Source organism: Oncorhynchus mykiss, chromosome 5, assembly GCF_057628025.1.
Source record: "Oncorhynchus mykiss isolate SJ-2025 chromosome 5, ASM5762802v1, whole genome shotgun sequence".
In the NCBI taxonomy this organism is placed as follows: domain Eukaryota; kingdom Metazoa; phylum Chordata; class Actinopteri; order Salmoniformes; family Salmonidae; genus Oncorhynchus; species Oncorhynchus mykiss.
Genome location: NC_143026.1, coordinates 29,089,862 through 29,111,195, shown reverse-complemented (window position 1 = coordinate 29,111,195; position 21,334 = coordinate 29,089,862). Strand labels below are relative to the sequence as shown.

Below are 21,334 nucleotides of genomic sequence, written 5' to 3'. Positions count from 1 at the left end.
TCAATGCCCAAATAAGGCAAAAGAAGCAAGCAGACAGTAGGCTAGGTTACAAAAGGACATGTCAGTTTCGAAGTTTGACTTACCTACTGGAAGTTCTGGATATTTTATAGTTTATTATGGAAATGCACAATTAAATACCGAATATGATAGTCCACCAACAGAATGTGAGTTTTGAAGTAACAAAATAAGCAGTTCGTCTTCCATCAAAGCTGTATATTTCCTGGTTTCTGCAGGTATGGGCGTGGCGTTGAAACTGAAGGTGAGTCGCACACGCTGCCGTAAACTTCCACATGAGCGTAGGTGGGTGAGTTCAGGGGTGTAATCCTTACACCAAACGAAAACTAACGTTTCTATTTGACAGATTCAGGTAGGTCCCGCCCTGTTTGCTGAACATGACCAATATAAACGCTTGTTTTTGTGTTTGGAGTAAAGATTTCACCCTAGTTTCGACTAAGGTCATGAGTCACACCACAAATGTTTACTTATGGCCCACTTTCCGTTTGATGTCCACTCTCCAGTGAATTGTACAGAAACTGAATGTCAGCTCATACATATTTGTGAGGTGGGGGAAAGCCTATTCGCTCATCTCTACTACTCACTCCTTTGAATTCAAAGTAATCCACACTTAAACTGTATGAATCATACCTGGGAAGTGGAACATGAAAGGAAACATCCTCTACAACCAATTATACTTAACCATGAGCACACTCCAACCCCTACCTTTTATCAATAGGCTACAATTTGAATACCTGCCTAGTTGGTTTGACTTGTCATGTAAGAGGAGGACCCTGTGGCATATCCAATGTCTATCAGACAGAAGACCTATGTATGGCTTAAATAGCACCCAGTTCAGTGTGCTAAATGAGCATGACAATTGTTATAAGGGCTTCAATTGAATCACATCCTGAGCTGGATGTGTTAGGACTTGTACTATTATTTTGTTACTCGAGTCATTGACTTGGGTTGTTGAGAATCAAGTAATGCACAGGAAAGTTGAAACAATGCATACAGCACGCTATGTTCCCAAGATGTCAGCTTTTGTTTTTTTGCATATAAAAATCATGCACTCGGGGTTGTAATGCACCCATTATTTTAGAGGGGACACAAAGTATGTAAGGATGAAACAGCTTTTTCCTGCAATCTAGAGCCATAAACATTGTGCCTACTGTAATTCTATATACAAAAAAAGTGTATATTTTCTGCATATGTTATCTAAGCATACCTCTTTACCTGTTAAATTGTCATTTTGTTAAGGGTGTCATTCTGACTTTTGTAAATCACACATCTCAATATACTGTACTACAATGGTGTGTATTCAAGGATGCTAAGAGAAGCCAGGCTTCCCCAAACAATTTACCAGGAAAAAAATATACAATTTTGCCTCTTTTAGCAAGAGGCTGAATGTATCTCACCAGAGAAAGCATCCAAGCGAACAAAACAGCACCCCTAAAACAGCACCCCACTGTCTTCAATATGTGTAGCCCATCTATTTGATGCTGTCTGGACAAAAATATAATTATATTATTGCCGTCCGTAGCATTGAATGTAAGGGAAGCCAGTGAGCATTTGGCCTCCCTTGATAATAAATAATTATACAATAATAGCCAATCAGTGTTGAGCTAAACTGAGTGATCAACTGTGAAAAGTGTCAAAAAAGTTTTGATTTGGCTTCACATCAAGCCACTCTTCATTGACAGAAAAAGATAGTTGAATTGTTGCATCTTGTTGTGTTGTTGTCCCCCGGTGGCTAGCTAGCTAAAATGAGCCCTTTCCTAAATTAGCCATGGGTGGAAATGGGGATTTGGACTTTTACTTAATTCTCCATACTGGCCAAAGATTATAACAGTGATTCTGATCCAACCATATTCATAGCCTCTGACCAGAAAGGATGGAAGTTCAAAATGTAGATAGATGTAGTAGGCTAATGTTAACTAGCTGGCTAATCGTTGCCCATGAAAGGAAGTTAGGCTAGCGAGCAAGCATTTTAGCCAGGTAGCCTAGGACAACAAAAACTAAAAGCTTGTACTGTATGACAGAGTCATAGACCGTTTCGGCAACATGACAGAGAGCAGGATGGCATTGGTGTTTCTCGACGAGTAGGGGGAGTGTTTTTTCTACTTTTTCTACATGTGTTTTCTACTTACACGCACATAAATCAGTACCATGGACAGCCACACGATATTTAGCATACGTTGGACTAAATAGTTTTTGGAATATTTTGTCCCTGTATTAGAGTAAGCATAGGTGATTTGATGTTTAAATGGTGCTGGAATAGTGGAGGCAGCTTATTTTTATTGGTTTCTTGCGTTAACTCTACGGTGTTCTAAATCAATAGTTGTTTTGTAGTCCAAAATGTTGTAAATATTAACTTGATTGACCATGCCTTAGGTCATGTAACTGTTTCTTAATTGCAATATGCTTTGTAGACTCCACCGGACAATGTTGCTCTGCAGTTTTGTGATTAAACAAAGGTGTGGTTAAATTTATTCTGACACCATCTTATTGTCTCGACCTTGGGAATGTGAAATGTCAGAAAAATAGTAGAGTGATTTATTTCTGATTTTATTTCTTTCATCACATTCCCAGTGGGTCAGAAGTTTACATACACTCAATTAGTATTTGGGAGCATTGCCTTTAAATTGTTTAACTTGGGTCAAATGTTTTGGGTAGCCTTCCACAAGCTTCCCACAATAAGTTGGGTGAATTTTGGCCCATTCCGCTTGACAGAGCTGGTGGTGTAACTGAGTCAGGTTTGTAGGCCTCCTTGCTCACACACGCTTTTTCAGTTCTGCCCACAAATTTCTATAGGATTGAGGTCAGCGCTTTGTGATGGCCACTCCAATACCTTGACTTTGTTGTCCTTAAGCCATTTTGCCACAACTTTGGAAGTATGCTTGGGGTCATTGTCCATTTGGAAGACCCATTTACAACCAAGCTTTAACTTCCTGACTGATGTCTTGAGATGTTGCTTCAATATATCCACATAATTTTCAGCAAGGAAGAAGCAGTGGCTTCTTCACCTCTAGGAGACAGAACACGTCTCCTTCTTGAGTGGTATGATGGCTGCGTGGTCCCATGGTGTTTATACTTGAGTACTACTGTTTGTACAGATGAACGTGGTACTTTTAGGCATTTAGAAATTGCTCCCAAGGATGAACCAGACTTGTGGAGGTAGACCATTTTTTTTCTGAGGTCTTGGCTGATTTCTTTTGATTTTCTCATGATGTCAAGCAAAGAGGCACTGAGTTTGAAGGTAGGCCTTGAAATACATCCACAGGTACACCTCCAATTGACTCAAATGATGTCAATCAGCCTATCGGAAACTTCTAAAACCATAACTAAAAGAGCTTGGAAAATTCCAGAAAAGGCAGTCAACTTAGTGTATGTAAACTTCTGACCCACTGGAATTGTGATACAGTGAATTGTAAGTGAAATAATGTCTGTAAACAATTGTTGGAAAAATTACTTGTGTCATGCACAACTAGATGTCCTAACCGACTTGCCAAAAACATTGTTAACAAGGTTGAAAAGCGAGTTAATGACTCCAACCTAAGTGTATGTAAACTTCCGACTTGTAAACTTACGTAATTTGGCTTTTTTCTTGGCTTGGCTTCCCCATTGACTTTACTCACACACCGCTACTACTGCACTAACATATTTAGGATACAGCATCCAAATTGCAACAGTCCATGGGATCATAATACAGGCATATATCATAGCATCCTATTTACTACCCAACCACAAAATACTGCACAAATTTCTATCAATAATTATGATAAAACATGGCCTTAAATATACTGTAGTTTAGTAATTAATTTAACATTGAAAATCTGAGGGGGCATGTACCCTTGTGCCCCCCTTTGGGCATGACACCACTGCATGCATGGCTTGATTGTATTTAAACAGGGTACATTGACAGCACTATGTCCGACAATATCCATAGGAGAGTAATAGCGAGATTACCTGATGTGTAGGTTTAGTGGGCTCCAAACTGTGATCCACCTAAAACCTTTTGAATTTGCCTATACATCTCCAGATAATCAAAACAATGTTTTAAGCCACAACAGCCCAGTCTTAAGCCGTGACCCAGGAGGACTTGGGTGTGAATCACCAGGGGTCTTGACCACCATCTCACTCACCATTTGGAAAATACTACCCTATGGGTGATATTGCACAACACTCAATTGACTTCCACCAACAGTTTTCCAATCAAAGATTTATGATTATTTCAAATAAGTAATCAGATTGAGGCTGTAAACAGTTGATCGATTTACTGCAAAAGCAGTTCTCCTTTTAAAAACTCAAGTTACTTTCTACGTTCAGTTTTTACTGAAAAAGCCTCTTCTATATGGAATTTTGATAGCATTTGCATCTACTCATAACAATCCTGGAAGATGAATGAAAGATTAGTAATTCTATTCACATTATGCCACCTACGGATCATTTATGGAAATGATTACGCTGCCCTTTTAGGGCTGAAGAATTTAGAGATGAAAACACGTTATTGCATAAAATCTGATTTTATTTTGGCATCATCCAGACAGGCTGTCCAATTCAGATTCTTGCCCAATAACTGGTCTTTTCATCAATCAGATTAGGTATTTTGTCAATAATTTAGCATCAGAAACAAAATTAAGCTTCCTGTATAAACTGAGCCAATTAGTATTTTCTATAAATATAACATACACTAGGCCAACTGTACATTTAATTATCTTAAATACATAATTTTACAAAGAAAATGTATAATCATGACTGATCATTAATAGGACAACAGCTACATGAAATATATAATGAACTGTGTGATCATGAAAGGAAGACAATTGATATGGTATATTCACAAAGCGTTAGCTACATGACATACGCCTTGGATGGTATTCCTTCACCATGGCATTGTTTTAAAATCTTGACCAAGTCATTGAACATTGATTGGCAACTCCTGTATGTCCTCTACTTTGTGTCCCCTGGTGTCCAAGGTCTGCTGCACTGATTGTGAAGTGACTTGATGGGTTGATTTGAGGACTCAGAGGTATGTCATGTAAATGAAGCATTTGCCCAATGCAATATTTTCTGGTCCTACTTTAGATTATTTATCTTCATTTCTGCAAAAAAAAAAGTGTCTCTGTGCATGTATATACTTTTTTTTAGTATGCTTCAAATAAAAACCTGATGAAATGTATCTTCCAGGGATCCAGCCTCAGAGAATTGAACTATATTATTAGTGATGTCAATAGAAAATAATCACATGGATGTGCATACAAATACAGATCTCTGTTAGAGAAGCAATGAATAGAAGTGATTTGACATGCTCCTCAAGGGCTGCGTTTACACAAAAAGACCAACTCTGATATTTTTTCTACTAATTCGTTTTTCGAGCAATCACATCAGATATTGTTCAGAGCTGACCTGATTGGTCAAAAGACCAATTAGTGAAAAAAATATTAGAATTGGGCTGCCTTTGTAACAGCCTTAGTCTCCATCTCAAAACCTTAGGGCTGTCTCTGATGTTACAGTAGCAGCAAAGTGTACTGTAGCAGGAGAAAGCAGCTTCATAGTGCAGGTCACAACATTAAAAGGCAATACAGTTTGTAGAGGAGTGCTGTCATGATAGCATTTGTTGTGCAGTTGATGCTTAGAGGTCATCGTCTATTTTGTGGTGCTGTTGGATGGGACTTGTCATCTTCTGCCACCAGTCTTCACTAGAATGCAGAGGTTGAGTATCAGTGATGTAACAGAGGAGCATTGTTGGATGACTTCATTGATTATTTGTTTGGTAGTGATTTCACACAGGATTGGGCAGAGAAGAACAAAAGTGATGCTGATGTCAGTGACACAAAAAAAAAATATATATATATATTTTCAGGAATAGGTTATAGGAGACCCCCAGCTTCGCTAAAACCATTGACAACCATGTGCCGTTTAATTTTTGGTTTTAGCTACCTATTGAACTACACATTTGTTATTCCAATTGAGCAGATTTACCTCTATCAGAGTTATACAGCAAGTCACTGCATGCTTTTCATGATCAGTAAACATCAATTGATCATGTATTTTCAGATAGCTAATCAAATCAAATTTTATTTGTCACATACACATGGTTAGCAGATGTTAATGCGAGTGTAGCGAAATGCAATTTAGCTTGCGTCAGATGAGATTTTGGGTAAGAACTTGACAAAGCATGCCGCAAAGTTGTATAGTCTGTTTGTTTGTTGTTGGTCTTGGCTAGCTTAATGTTCCGGTCGGTAGTAAGCTAGCACTCACTCAAGTGGCTGATAGCATCGTCATGAAAAGGGGCATGAGGGAAGCCTTACAATATTACATTTTCTCTAAGTAGTGAGAACGCTAGGGAGCAGGCAAAATGTTGAAAAATAATCTTTAGACATGTTGTATTTTTCTTAAATGTAGTTTTGTAATTGACTAAAACAGACAAGAAAATTGTGTTTTTGCTGTGAGCCAATGCGATAACCTAGGTAACCGCGTAGGTAAACAAGGTCATGACGTAGTATCTAATACCGACTGGGCCCTATGAGTGACTTCAAAGGGCATGGAATATTTATGATAGAGAAAACAAGCGGTGGTTATAGAGAATGGAAAAATACATATTCTATTAAGCAATTTCTGACTAACTAAATACATATTGTATCTTGTACACCCACCAAGTAGACATCATGTACAGAGTCTGGGCTGCCCTGGGTAGGGGGAAAGGGGACAGTGTCATCCAGGGCCACAGTCATACAAGAGGCACTGGGAAGACAGTGGGAAGAGAAACAATAACTCCATCACGGTCTTACAGAAAAAACAGTTGATTCCAGCAAGGGATGAGCCTTGAAAGGTACTGTGTATGGGTGCTAAGGTGGTTAAGGAAGGGATGAGGTGTATATAAAGTGGGGCAGTGTACAATCAGGGTGTTGAAGTGTAAACATTATATGAACAGTTGACATTGTACCTATTCTCCAGGTGCTCCTCAAGGTCTTTCTTGATAGTCTGAAGAGCGGAGGAGGAGAAGGAAACAGCCTGCTTTATACTTTTAGGGAGAGTGACTAGGTCAGGGTGCTTGGAGGAACTTACTGTTGAACAAAACAGAGAAATAAAGAACAGATAAAGCAGAGATTGCATGATGTGAGAAGTGTGTTTGTGTACAGGCCCAATAGATTGTGTAGTTTATAAAGGGTGACTACATGGTCTGTCCAGGCACTCCATGCTTTGGGCCTTCCTCTCATCCTTCTCCTCCTTTTGGGGGGACAGCACCTCTTGGGAGGCTGACCTCATCGCATGGATGGAGCTCCTCTTCCTCTTAGAGGATGCTCCTCTTAGAGCTGAGGGAAAGGGAGCATTAGTGAAATGACTAAGCAAATGAATGAGAAAATATGATAAAGGACATTAGGCAACCAGTTGAGTGCGTGTGTGAGTCAGTCACTTACGATGGATCTTTTTGAATACAGTGCCACCCATGAAATTAAGAAATCTGTCTGCATAGAAACCGGGCCTGTGAACTGACACGGTGTCCTGAAACACAAACAGGTGTCAGGCCACTATGACAAATGGAATATGAACACAATCACACATGCATACTAACCTACCCCATCGTGTACAAGGGCCTTCCAGGAGTGCTCCATTTTCTTAATTAACCTTGAAAAGAAGCTCAGATGTTACGTGACATAGATGTGTTTTTCTTGATGGCAGTGCCAACAGTGGTTCCACGAAAAGCTCTTACCTGTAGGACTGTAGGATATCAATGATCCCCAAGAAGATCAACAACTTCTCATCTTTGTGTTTTGCTGGAATTCCACCCATTCTGATAATATCAAAAACACATTTGTTATGCAGTGTATGACTGAATCATGTTGTGAATAATGCAATGTACTAACGTTTACAATGACTCATTGTGTATTCAGTGATATGTCATTGGTTTAAGGGCCTTAAGGGGAATCTTCGCTCACGTGTCATCGTCTGCCACTGGCTCTGCAACCTTGCCATCGCCTTCCCCTTGGATGGACTCCAGGGCGGTGGAGTAGAGGACCCTCTGGCTGTTGAGGCGCTTACTGTCCCCCCTGGCCCCCCTTTCCAGACTCTTGTCCAGAACATGCACCCCTAGCAGGAGACTGTAGTCCATGATCTTAAAGCTCTCCAGGACCTGACCGAGACATAACCACACACATTAATATGTCAGGAACATAAAAGGGCCGCAACATGCTTCTGGTCAAGGACTCCTGGTCCTACATGTGAACAAAGCACAAACATGACCACATTTTGTTCCCACTTAATAAACAATCCTCTTAATTGGCATCTCCACGTGACCTTTGAAAACCACCCATGCTGAAAGCTGTAAAAGGAAGAGCTGGATTATCAAACCAAACATACTCAAACCTCCAGTCTTCTGACCAAACACTGATGTGAAGCTGTAACTCCTCTAAACAAAGGCCTTTTCAGTGCACATTTACTGTAGGCTTATACTGTGTTGCTGCCTACATACCACATTGGGTTGGGTGACTGTTATTCTGCCGCAGTCCAGTCCCTAAGCCTTGTAATGAGTCAGGTGTTCTGCTCTGGGCTGTTCTTGAAAGTAATCCCTGTTGAGGGGTCTACTGTGCTTTCCCAGTAATCAAACATACAGTACTAATGAGATCATTCAGAAGAGCTTAAGGTGGAGGAGAGGCCCGTCATCCTTTCATAATATTAATCGACAATGAGGGTTCAAAGTTCAGTGACATCAGCGATATAGCCAACCAAATGCTACTGAAGGAACTACTATTTTCCTGTCACACCAATTTGACTAGCCTTCTTGTTTTGAATATGCAATACCAATATGTAAGGGAATCTACTGTGAGTGGCCTCACCCTGCAATCCCTCTGCAGAGTCTTCATCAAGGCACTGTACGTGTCGCCATCAAAGTGCAGGCCCTCGAGCATCTCCTGGAAGTCCAGGTCCTTGAAAGTGGGCGAGGACTTGGCACGCTCCTTGCGCGAGGCGTGTCGTTTGTAGGTGGAGCCTTTCAGGTCATATTTGTAGTGCATCTTAAGGGCCCTGGGCAACACGTTGTTCATCACCACCAGACGGATGTTGACCCCGGCACACTGGATGCAGTAAAGGCCATAGAACTTAGGTAGCAGTGTCCTCGGGTTCTGATTCAGATTCTGACAGAGGGAAAAACAGATAAACGGTCATATTTGAGAATATGATCAAGTGTGTTACTAACACTTAAATAAAATAGACTTTCTGGAAGATTTGCATAATCTTTAGCAAGTAGTTCTGAAAGTAACGAGCAAAAACAGGTCTCTCATATACAGTGCCTTCAGAAAGTATTCAGACCCCTTTACTTTTTCCACATTTTGTTACAGACTTATTCTAAAATGAATTAAATAAAAATAACATCAGCAATCTACACACAATACCCCATAATGACAAAGCGAAAACAGTTTAGACATTTTTTGCATATGAATACCTTATTTACATAAGTATTCAGACCCTTTACTATGAGACTGCAAATTGAGCTCAGGTGAATCCTGTTTCCATTGATCATCCTTTAGAAGTTTCTACAGCTTGGAGTCCACCTGTGATAAATTCAATTGATTGGACATGATTTGGAAAGGCACACACCTGTCTATATAAGGTCCCACAGTTGACAGTGTCTGAGCAAAAACCAAGCCATGAGGTCGAAGGAATTGTCCTTAGAGCTCCGAGACAGGATTGTGTTGAGGCACAGATCTGGGGAAGGGTACCAAAAAAATGTATACAGCATTGTAGGTCCCCAAGAACACAGCCTATTTAATCACTCAATGGAAGACGTTTGGAACCACCAAGACTCTTCCTAGAGCAGGCTGCCGGCCAAACTGAGCAATCAGTGGAGAAGGGCCTCGGTCAGGGAGGTGACCAAGATCCCGATGGTCACTCTGACAGAGTTCCTCTGTGGAGATGGGAGAACCAGAAGGACAACCATCTCTGCAGCACTCCACCAATCAGGCCTTTATGGTAGAGTGGCCAGACGGAAGCCACTCCTCAATAAAAGGCAGAGGAGTCAGTCCATTTGGAGTTTGCCAAAAGGCACCTGAGGAATCTCAGACCATAAAAACAAGACTCTCTGGTCTGATGTAACCAAGATTGAACTTTGTGGCCTGAATGCAAAGCATCTTTCAGTGGCAAAGACTGGGAGACTAGTCAGGATTGAAGCAAAGATGAACAGAGCAAACTAGAGATCCTTGTTGAAAACCTGCTCCAGAGCGCTCAGGACCTCAGAATGGGGCGATGGTTCATCTTCCAACAGTACAGAGCAAAAACAATGCAGGATTGGCTTAGGGACAAGTTTCAATGTCCTTGAGTGGCCCAGCCAGAGCCCGGACTTGAACCCGATCGAACATCTCGGGAGAGACCTGAAAATAGTTGCTGCACAACGCTCCCCATCCAACCAAACAGAGCTTGAGGGGATCTGCAGAGAAGGGAGAAACTCCCCAAATACAGGTGTGCCAAGCTTGTTGCGTCATACCCAAGAAGACTCAAGGCTGTAATCACTGCCAAAGATGTTTCAAAGTACTGAGTAAAGGGTCTGAATACTTATGTAAATGTGATCTGTTTATTTTAATAAATTAGCAAAAAATTCAAAACCTGTTTTTGCTTTGTCATTATGGGGTATTGTGTAGATTGTGTGGTGTAGATGTTTTTTTATTTAATTCATTTTAGAATAAGGCTGTAACCTAACAACATGTGGAAAAGGGGTCTGAATACTTTCTGAAGGCACTATGTGCAGTACGTCACTGCTCTTGCTATTTGCTGTGTCACTAAGCCATTGAGCCTGCCCTGCAACCTCTTTGGATAACACTCGGCAGGCCTGAGCCAGCCTCCTTTCACTGTGCGACTGCTCGATGTGCATCTTGCTAGCTGTCACTCAAATGGCGAGGGGCTGAAGCTCATTGGCTGGAAATCGAATTGCTAAGGAGCTGGCCCATGTGGGCCAAACTTGCAGTACTCAAAATAGCACCACACAACTTCCAGAAAACAGTTGCTTTCAAACTAGGGATTTCATGGCTAATTGAAGTAAGACAGTAATTCTCATATTATGCATGCATGAACTACAAATTGCCCAAAGAGGGAGGTTTAAAAAAGATGTTCCGAAATGTCTCTTTAAATTATACTTTACAATCTATGAATTGGAATTTTCTGAAAGTACTAAAGATAAAGAATTGCCCCATTTATGGAGCCAGGAATGGTGTTTGTGTAAAGGGAGAGGCTCACCATGTAGTAACCAGGAAGGAGTTTCTGCAGGAATTCAGCTTCTTTATGTTGCACAGTCTTAATGATGAACTCATCGTCGCTGGTCAGGTAGAACCAGGAACTGCTGGCCCCGGGGTTGGACAGCTCAATCAGAGGTTCGTTACAGATGGAGTACTGGAATTCATACAGGATGAGCTATTATCACACATTCATATAGACAGGAATGCAACAAGGATGTATCAAACAAACAAAACTAAATTGTGCTCTTATTGATACATCATGGACAACAGGGTGAATTACTACACGATTGTATGCTGCATTATCAGTGAACATGGTATGTAGGAGTGTTTTCTGTGAAGGGCTTTCCACACTAACCAGGTAGTCATCTGCTTTGATGCCAAAGAGCTCTCGGAAGTAGCGGAAGGCGAGAGGGGCGTAGGTTTTGAGACGGAAGTCTGGGAAGTGGTGTGCTGGTGTCATGTTGCTCCCCTCACTGACGACACAAACAGATTAGTGTTAGTACAACACCTATATACAAACACTAATTTAGGACTGAAAATATGTATATTTGCAACAGAGAATATTGACTGAGTGATGCAAGGAAGTTATTGAAGTGTACACTAAGCATCAGTTGGGTGACACGCAGTGCCTAACAGATGCCACAACAGATGTGCGTCTTTCAGTGACGCTTAGAGGGTCACGCTAAATGTTGTAGTTAACACTTGTAGTGAAAGGGACTTCTGTGTCAATGGGAAAATTTGACCAATGCGGTTTAGATATGCTTCTTTTACAGGGAGGGTTTGTGCTGTATTAGTGTCACTAACTAGTGATGTGTGCTGTGTGCTGTGTGCTGTGTACTATACCTGGGTAGGAAGACACTCTCCACCATGTAGAAGTCCTGCATGAGTACATCTCTGTCAGGCTTGGATGTCAGGTTCCCCACTGCGTACCCAATGCCCAGCTGGATGGCTCCTTTCAGGGCAGCCGCTGTGGGCTGGGACCACACAGACATGTTCTCACAGGGTACCAGTGAAAAGTCCAATGTGCAGAGGTAATTGAGGTAGATACAGTACATATAAACCAGGATAGATAATAAGCAGTAGCAGCAGAGTGTGTGATGAGTCAAAAGAGTTGGTGCAATGGAAGGGAGAGTTAATGTAGATAGTTAACCAAATAGCTACCTGGACTATGTAGCAGTCTTATGGCTGCCGTTGCAGATTTATTTTGGAACTTTTTTCCGTTTCTGTTTTAAAACAGATAAAAATACAAACTTGGTAAAGTTGTGTGGTTCTCTAGCTGTTCAGGGTTTTGTTGGTTCTAGAGCGGCGGATAACATGATTACATTCAGTCACACAAGGCACGCTGACTGCCCTGAAGATTGTTTCTGCCTTTCCATCAGTTCAGGATCACCAACTCAGTGGCTTTGTGGTTAGTGTCCACCATGTGATTGGAAGTATGATCCCTGGCAGAGTCATACCAAAGACTGTAAAAATGGGACCTGTTGCATATCTGCTTGGCACTCCGCGTTAGGGGGATGGAGTAAGTAAGGCCCTGCGATAGATTAGCGTACTGTCCAGGGGGTGTACTTGTACTTCAAGCTGCTTCACGCTACAAAAGGTGTTTGGCTACCTACATTGGTATAGGATGGAAAAGCCCAAATCAGTTAAAGCTGAAGGTGGTCCCGACATATCAGATGTACAGAAATGATGTTTCCTCTGGAACCTTAACCATTATAACCCAACTTCCAATCTCAGGGTGGACATTAACCACAAGGCCACGGAGTTGTTAATCCTGAACTGATGGAAATTCCAAAAAAAAATCCTCACAGTGGATGATCTACCTAGTCACGTCATTGGCTGCTCTGGATCCAACAGGACCCTGGACAGCATCTAGCCATACGATTGCTAAATAGTTATCTAAATAGCTACCTGGACTGGACTATCTGCATTGACCCCCCCATTGCACCAACTGTTCTGACTCATCACATACACTGCTGCTTATTATCTATCCTGTTTCCTAGCCACTTTATCCCTACCCTTGTACTATACATATCTACCTCTGCAGATCGACTTGGTACTGGTACCCTGTGTATATAACAAAGTTAGTTACTCATTGTCCATTTATTCCTCGTTATTAACTTTAATATTATTTCTCTGCACTGTTGGGAAGGGCCCGAAGTAAGCATTTCACAGTTAGTTGACACGCTGTTTACAAAGCACGTGACAAATAACATTTGATTTCAAGCACAAACAGACTGAGCACCGTTATAACACTCCACCAACTCTAGTCTCGTGAGGACAAAGAATTGACCAATATTTCAGAGGAATAGCAGTTATTCTTCTTGGAGCTCAGTTCACCAATAGGACCATGTTCATTCTCAGAAGGTCTTTATACAGGATTTGTACATGTGCTATGCAGTATAAATAAACTATCAGGTCCCAAAGACTCCATACCTTTTTGTAATCTTTTGACCCACTGGTTCCTCCACTTTCAGTGGTTGTTGTTGCCATCCTTTGGATAGAAAGAACATCAATTAATTTAGAAGCAAGTTCAAGTATACACCTTTTCACCCTTTAACATGATGTACTAATAGATGTATTATAATCATGGTTCTGGTATATCATTATTAACCATCAATCAAATGTATGATAAAAATCGAATTATTTTATTCAGAAGTTGTCAAATTGCTTTCCAGATATCCAGACTAAAATTCTAAAAGCGCAAGCAATGCCACCTAAGAGGCAATTGCACAGTGGCTAGGAAAAACTCCCTAGGCAATCATTCTGGTTCTTTTGTTAAGCATAAAAACAAGAAACAGGAGAGTTCCTATTCCATGACACAATAAAATTGTGTGATATGAGGGTTGAATCTACAGCAAATATTTTGCAATTACTGCATATCCCAGTTACACACTTCCTAGAGGAGATAGTCAAGTCCAGAACATTCTGAGCACTGTATACCACCATACAGATGTTTGTATCTACTATCCCACTCGCCATGAAGTTTATCTTCTAAACACCATTGACAAAATGAAGGTTTCTGCAATCAGCTTGCTGAAAACACATTGTACTGTAGCAAATATAAACAAAGTCAAGAGTATTCAGGTGACCAAAAATCTGAAATATCTCCTAACGCCAACATCAATAGTCAAAAGAAGTACACCAGAACTAAATCCATCTGAGGCTTCACTGTGAGAATATTATTCAGCTCTGAAAAAGGCTTTTTCCATAACAAACAATCTTCCATTCCCAGCCACACAGTATACTCCAAACTCTTCTGCGTATGTTCCATAGTTTCTGATAATGTCCAATACCTATGGCATCTTGTAGTCTAGAATGAGAGAGAGACATACACACCTCTCTGGGTAGTGCTGTGCTGTGCTGTGAGGAACTGTGGGGCAGAAAGGGTCTATAACTCTACTCTGCTGACTGGACCCTTCAACACAACCCTTGATCCCAATTAAGGAGGATTGAAAAACCAGTGGAGGCTAAATCTCCCCCAGGAACATTCCAAGAATTCTGAAATTCATTATTTAAAGTCTCTGCCTATATGTTGACAACTATAACCTTAAAATCATGATTAGGCCCATATAACAATGTCCACTTCACTAAGCAACTTTACCTCTGGAGCTACTTGTTGTTTTGGTTCTTTGGGCAGAGGTAGCCTAATTGAAAGAGCTTTGAATTTCAGACTTCTTGGAATGTCCCTGGGGGAGATTTAGCTTCCACTGGTTTTTCAACCCTCCTTAATTGGGATCAAGGGTTGTGTTGAGGGGTCCAGTCAGCAGAGTAGAGTTATAGACCCTTTCTGCCCCACAGTTCCTCACAACACAGCACTACCCAGATTGAGAGCCATACGCACCTATCTTGGAAAATAATTATTTTACACACCCACATTGTGTTGAGAAAAATGACAATTTTTATTTTATTGTGCTGCTTTATCATGTTTTCAATGTGAATGCAATTCATCTGCTAGCCTCATACCAACCCATGAACCACTCACATTCTCAAGGAGCTGACATAAGTGACTGCCTCAGGCAAGCATCTCCATGTTCATAAAGTTGACTGGGGCCCATCATCAAATATGCATCTAATGGACCTGCTTCAAAGTGCAAAACTGTGTTCGCAGTGTTTTATTCTTTGGAGAGGTCTGATGAGATTGAGAATACAATCATTGTATTCTCAATCATTGTGATCAGAGCTAAAGCAGACGGTTTCATACCCACTGGGCACACACTGGTTGAATCAATGTTGTTGCGATGTCATTTCAATGAAATTACGCTAAACCGATGTTGAATAGATGCCTTTGCCTAGTGGGTATGGGTTTATTATAGCTCACGTTCCCTGCTTGTTTGTCACTGTACTGGGCTCACGTACTGTGAATGGTAACACTTCATTATGATGGGGTTTCAGTTCAAACTGGTTAACTTGTTAAATGCATAAAATAATGCGCCAGAACCAAATCATGTCAATGCAGAAGCAGGACTACAGTGGAACCTATAGTCAGATTTAGGATTTGAGTGTTGGGGTTATGGTAAGGGCATCAGTTATAGTGTGGTAGTTTTCCTGTTCTGCCCTCAAATTACTCTTCATAACCCTGTCTCTGGATTACATTATGTACAACATAACGTGAGTAAACACAAGCAACTTTTGAGTAGTCATTGCTATTCTACTTAGAATAAGTTGAGTGTCCAGAGTTGACCAGTCGTGAAAGGCTCTCCCCATCAAAAACAATGATGCAAAGAAAAGTGGTGCTTGGTCAGGCTAGATTGAATGCCATTCAGGAGTTGATGTGTAATGCTAGTACTAGGGTTCTCTGTTATGTGAGCTGAAGATTCGTTGACCATGCTGTAGACAAATATGGTACACACATTCAGCAGAAGCTCTTATCCAGAGCGACTTACAGTATTGAGTGCATACATTTTCATACTGGTCCCACATGGGAATCAAACCCACAACCCTGGCATTGCAAGCACCATGCTCTACCAAGTCAGCCACGTGGGACAATGTCTCTTTATGAGTGACGGAGAGGGGATGCAATAAACATTTTCCAAAGTTAATATTTGGTGTGTGGAGAGGGCGAGGACAAAATAAATTACGCAAATAAGGCACGAGATCACCTAAGCAAACAATGGACTGGAAGAATTGTAGGATAGGTGGCAGGAGAGCAGATTAATCAGAGGGAGGAACCCTGCCAAATTTGAACAAAGAAATCTCTGAAAGCAAGCCTATTAAGAGCGGTCCATGGGGACTATTCTAATCAAGTAGAAGTTCATAGAAATATCTGGTTTACTGTGTATCTTATGCCTGAATGCTGAAATGCAGTCAGAGCCAAAATAGTACAGGCATCATGTTCTGTTATTACATGATATCATGTGCAGGTCAACAACTCCGGTTACTGAATTGTGTATACTTTTATCACAGGCTAATCATATTCATAACTGTCATAATGATGCATGAACAGGTGAACAATTGTAGGTAGCCTATGTTCTTCTACAACGTGTAGTTAGTTCCTTCTGTCAGGTTATGGGGAAGTGACAAACCAGATGTATTTCCTCCTGTTGTTACGGCCAATGGTGCTTTCAAGACAACTGGGAACTCTGAAAGAAAACGAGGTGAAATCATTACGTCAGTGATCTTCAGGTCGGAGCTCTAGAAAGAGGGCCATGTTCGACTTTTACCAGTCGGAGCTCGTTTTTTCAGAGTTCAGTTGTCTTGAGCAAACTGAAGTCGGCATTCGGAGATTTCCGAGTTCAGTTGTTTTGAACGCGGCAAGTTAGCAAGTCAGCGTCTTGTGTCATCATCAATAGTTTGCGTTACAAAGATCAAGTAAAATCCTACTAAGACTGCTTGAATAGGCTTTACCAACAACTGCCAAAGAGAAGTGATTGAGTGCGAACTTCGACTGTCAAGAAAAGTTGTTTTATGAAACAAAAAAAAGTTAACGTATTCCATTGACGCCCAAAACGTCGGCAGGTGGCGGCACCAACAATATGACCGACATCTTCAGGTGGTGACAAGTTGGCAAAAGTAATTGTTGACAAGACAACACAGTCTTTTCGCTTATAAAATATGTTTGTCCTTACCTTGAATATTATCGCCGTGTTTAAATGAAAAGACAAGTAACTTTGCAACCAGGCTTCATCGTTTCTGGCTCGTCTGAAGGCTTGTGGTAATCAGTGACGTGCGAGCATCCTCGGTGCTTCCGTGCCATTCTCCGCCTACTGTCACGTACCTTTAAGTAGCCTAGGCCTACAACCCGGAGGTTGGTGCCTACATATTCGAAGCTGTTCTCTAATGAACAAATCAATTGAAACACTTAACCTATAGTTAAATGCATTCCGGTACTCCCATGGAATTGAAGTCAAATAGCCTGCAACCAATAGGCATATTATGAGTTGTTATTTAGTAAATGCACAAAACAAAAGTGTTAAATATTAGACTACTATATATTTTTTTGTGTTGGTTATGACAGGGAGATGACTGTAGCCTATAATTAGCCATAAACCATTATCATTTTTTGTTCAGAACTGTGAGTTGTATAGGTGTAGCCTAGTCAGTAGGGGGTGCAATTGGTTCAGAATCATAATAACCTAGGCCTACTATACTCTGACGCTCAGCATCCCCACGTGAGAAAGTATACATTTTACAATATAATATGACAGTTGGCTACTTACTATAAAATTCTGTAGTATACTATAGAATACTATACTACACACTGTAAATCTCTAACATGTGTAGTACTTACTATATAGAATGTTGTAGAATACTGTAGTAAATACTACAGTATAATCTGCAAAACAACACTGTAGTAAATACTAAAGTAATGTCTGCAAAAACAATACAATCTGCAAAAACACGACACTTTTTAACTATAGTAAATACTACAGTATTTAATTTGCATACTGACGCCTAAGAAGTGTGTCATAGTAGGTGTTGTAAATTTAAGATCTGGTGAGAGAATAAAAGACTGTACTTAAAGGACTTGACAGTTTGGATATTTCTGATTTCGAGCATTTTAAAGCTCAAAAGATTGTATGAAAACCTTTTAAATGTTACACCTGAGAGAGAGAGAACATTGCTTCCCACACACACAGCAGTGCTGAAGAGCTGCTTTGTGTCACTGGGGGACAGACCAACAAACCGCTCTTTGAATTGTTGTGAAGTAAGAGTAACACAGAAATTACACAATGTCAACTCATAAAACCTGATTTATAGAGGATAGAACGATTCAGTCTCTTACCACCCCTTCTTTCTGTGGCATTCGGCTGCAGACGGAAACAGTGAACATGCAATCCAGATGTTATTTACTATAAGGGAATAATTATCAGGAGACAAAGTGCTAATAGACAAATCAAGGGTAAGTCTAGAATTATTTTCTGAGTATAACAATTCAGCATGGTCTTTTCTCCGCTGCCACATGCAGTGACATCAATCAGGAAAGACGCCAATGGTTTTGATAAGTCAATGTGATTGTGTGATTATTGGATAAACGGTAGGATCCAAGGGGGCAGACGGCAGGGAATGGAGCTGCTGGGAGAAAGTGCTCTGATTATGGACAGGCTCATATTACAGTTGTGAGGGAGAGTGACCAGGTTACACTACATGCTACACTAAGGAATAGGATCGGACTCTTAGTGGACCACAGTGGGCTATTAGACGAGACAAACTTATACTGGGAAAAAGATGAGATGAAACAAACCTACTCTAATATCATGCATTTGTACAGTAAAATTATAAATTTGGATTAGCTAACACAACGTGCCATTGGAACACATGAGTGATGGTTGCTGATAATAGGCCTCTATACACCTATGTAGATATTCCATAAAAAATTTGCCATTTCTAGCTACAATAGTCATTTACAACATTAACAATGTCTACACTGTATTTCTGATCATTTTGATGTTATTTTAAATGAACAAAAAATGTGCTTGTCTTTCAAAAACAAGGACATTTCTAAGTGACTCCAAACTTTTGAATGGCAGTGTATATATACAGCACCAGTCAAACGTTTGGACACACCTACTCATTCAACGGTTTTTCTTTATTTTTACTATTTTCTATGTTGTAGAATAATAGTGAAGACATCAAAACTATGACATAACACATATGGAATCAGTAGTAACCAATGTTCTAAATCAAAATATATACGTATATCGTATATATATTTGAGATTCTTCAAAGTAGCCACCTTTTGCCTTGATGACAGCTTTGCACACTCTTGGCATTCTCTCATCCAGCTTCATGAGGAATGCTTTTTCCAACAGTCTTGAAGGAGTTCCCAAATATGCTGAGTAGTTGTTGGCTGCTTTTCCTTCACTCTGTGGTCCAACTTGTCCCAAACCATCTGAATTGGTTGAGGTCGGGTAATTGTGGAGGCCAGGTCATCTGATGCAGCACTCCATCACTCTCATTCTTGGTCAAATAGCCCTTACACAGCCTGGAGGTGTGTTTTGGGTCATTGTCCTGTTGAAAAGCAAATTATAGTCCTATTAAGCACAAACCAGATGGGATGGCATATCGCTGCAGAATGCTGTGGTAGCCATGCAGGTTAAGTGTGCCTTGAATTCTAAATAAATCATTGACAGTGTCACCAGCAAAGCACGATGGATGATGGGAACCACACATGCAGAGATCATCCGTTCACCTACTCTGCGTTTCACAAAGACGCAGCGGTTGGAACCAAAAATCTCAAATTTGGACTCAACAGACCAAATGACAGATTTCCACCGGTGTAATGTCCATTGCTCGTGTTTCTTGGCCCATGCAAGTCTCTTTTTCTTATTGGTGTCCTTTAGTAGTGGTTTCTTTGCAGCAATTCAACCATGAAAGCCTGATTCACGCAGTCTCATCTGAACAGTTGATGTTGACATGTGTCTGTTACTTGAACTCTGTGAAGCATTTATTTGGGCTGCAATCTGAGGTGCAGTTAACTCTAATGAACTTATCCTTTGCAGCAGAGGTAAGTCTGGGTCTTCCTTTCCTGTGGCGGTCCTCATGAGAGCCAGTTTCAATATTGCGCTTGACGGTTTTTGCAACTGCACTTGAAGAAACTTTAAAAGTTCTTGAAATTTTCCGAATTGACTGACCTTCATGTCTTAAAGTAATGCTGGACTGTTGTTTCTCTTTGCTTGTTTGAGCTGTTCTTGCCATAATATGGACATGGTCTTTTACCAAATAGGGCTATCTTCTGTATACCAACCCTACCTTGTCACAAAACAACTGATTGGCTCAAACGCATTAAGGAAAGAAATTCCACATATTAGGCACACCTGGTAATTGAAATGCATTCCAGGTGACTACCTAATGAAGCTGGTTGAGAGAATGCCACGAGTGTGCAAAGCTGTAATCAAGGCAGAGGGTGGCAACTTTAAAGAATCTCAAATATACATGATTCCACATGTGTTATTTCATAGATTTGATGTCTTTACTATTATTCTACAATGTAGAAAATAGTCAAAAATAAAGATAAAGCCTTGAATGAGTAGGTGTCTCCAAACTTTTGACTGGTACAGTATATATTTTTTTGAGGAGTGGGAAAATATCAGATCATTAGGCAATGATGTCTCCCTGGAGTTAAACTGTGAACTGGATTGACTTGGCTCCACCTCTGGTGACTGTATTTGATTTACAATTAGGTTTTCTCTCGGTCTCCGTCTCTATCTCCATCTCTCTATGTGCAAGTCTTATGGATGTGATTCTGAAGGTGAGTATTGTTTGCTTATTTTATTTAAGAATTTTTTTTCCAGAAAATGTATTGGGGAGAGAAAAGTCCCCAAAAGGTATGAATGTGTTCCTTGTAGAGTAAGTCATCATCAACTTCAGTGATGTATTTAGATTCTGTTCACTTCTCAATCTTGACTCTCTTTAGGTGGGGGTGGAGATTGTCAGATTCCATGCAGTCAGTTGAAAACACAGAAAATCGATTAATTCAGTGAGTCAGCCTCACAGGAACTGAATAGGTCCCCGTTTGTGCTTTTACAATAATCAATGGCTCAGCACAGAGTCAGAGGGGCCACACAAGCTTTTGTGCTAAAACGGTGTATGTGTACATGCGTCTGTCTGCCTGTCTGTTTGAGAGCGGTTCATGCTACAGAGTGATTTTCTGTGTTGAGGCAAAGGGAGAAACA

General features: G+C 40.7%; 2 protein-coding genes across 4 annotated transcripts in view; both read right to left on the bottom strand.

The window, feature by feature from the left end:
* Positions 1-332, bottom strand: part of LOC110523554 (tight junction protein 2) — a 43,329-nt gene extending 42,997 nt beyond the window's left edge. Inside the window, exon 1 of the mRNA XM_021602350.3 lies at positions 84-332. The gene's annotated coding sequence lies outside the window, so the exon portion shown is untranslated. The remainder of the gene's footprint in view (positions 1-83) is intronic.
* A 4,172-nt stretch (positions 333-4,504) lies between these two features.
* pip5k1ba (phosphatidylinositol-4-phosphate 5-kinase, type I, beta a) lies at positions 4,505-17,731 on the bottom strand. Of its 3 annotated transcripts, XM_090234390.1 has the most exons (15): positions 17,288-17,384; positions 16,745-16,801; positions 13,656-13,713; positions 12,066-12,196; positions 11,578-11,695; positions 11,224-11,376; positions 8,835-9,131; positions 7,938-8,131; positions 7,712-7,792; positions 7,578-7,626; positions 7,419-7,503; positions 7,176-7,313; positions 6,944-7,064; positions 6,654-6,741; positions 4,505-5,696 (listed from the first exon to the last, which is right to left on the bottom strand). In XM_090234390.1, the coding sequence occupies exons 3-15, from the start codon at positions 13,710-13,712 to the stop codon at positions 5,694-5,696; spliced, it is 1,515 nt and encodes a 504-aa protein (XP_090090516.1). In that variant the 5' UTR covers position 13,713; positions 16,745-16,801; positions 17,288-17,384; the 3' UTR covers positions 4,505-5,693. The 3 variants fall into 3 exon arrangements, with proteins under 3 accessions (XP_090090516.1, XP_021458020.1, XP_021458019.1); XM_021602345.3 differs by lacking the exon at positions 16,745-16,801 and having other exon boundaries at positions 17,288-17,731; XM_021602344.3 differs by lacking the exon at positions 16,745-16,801 and having other exon boundaries at positions 4,505-5,691; positions 17,288-17,731.
* Positions 17,732-21,334: the final 3,603 nt, after the last annotated feature.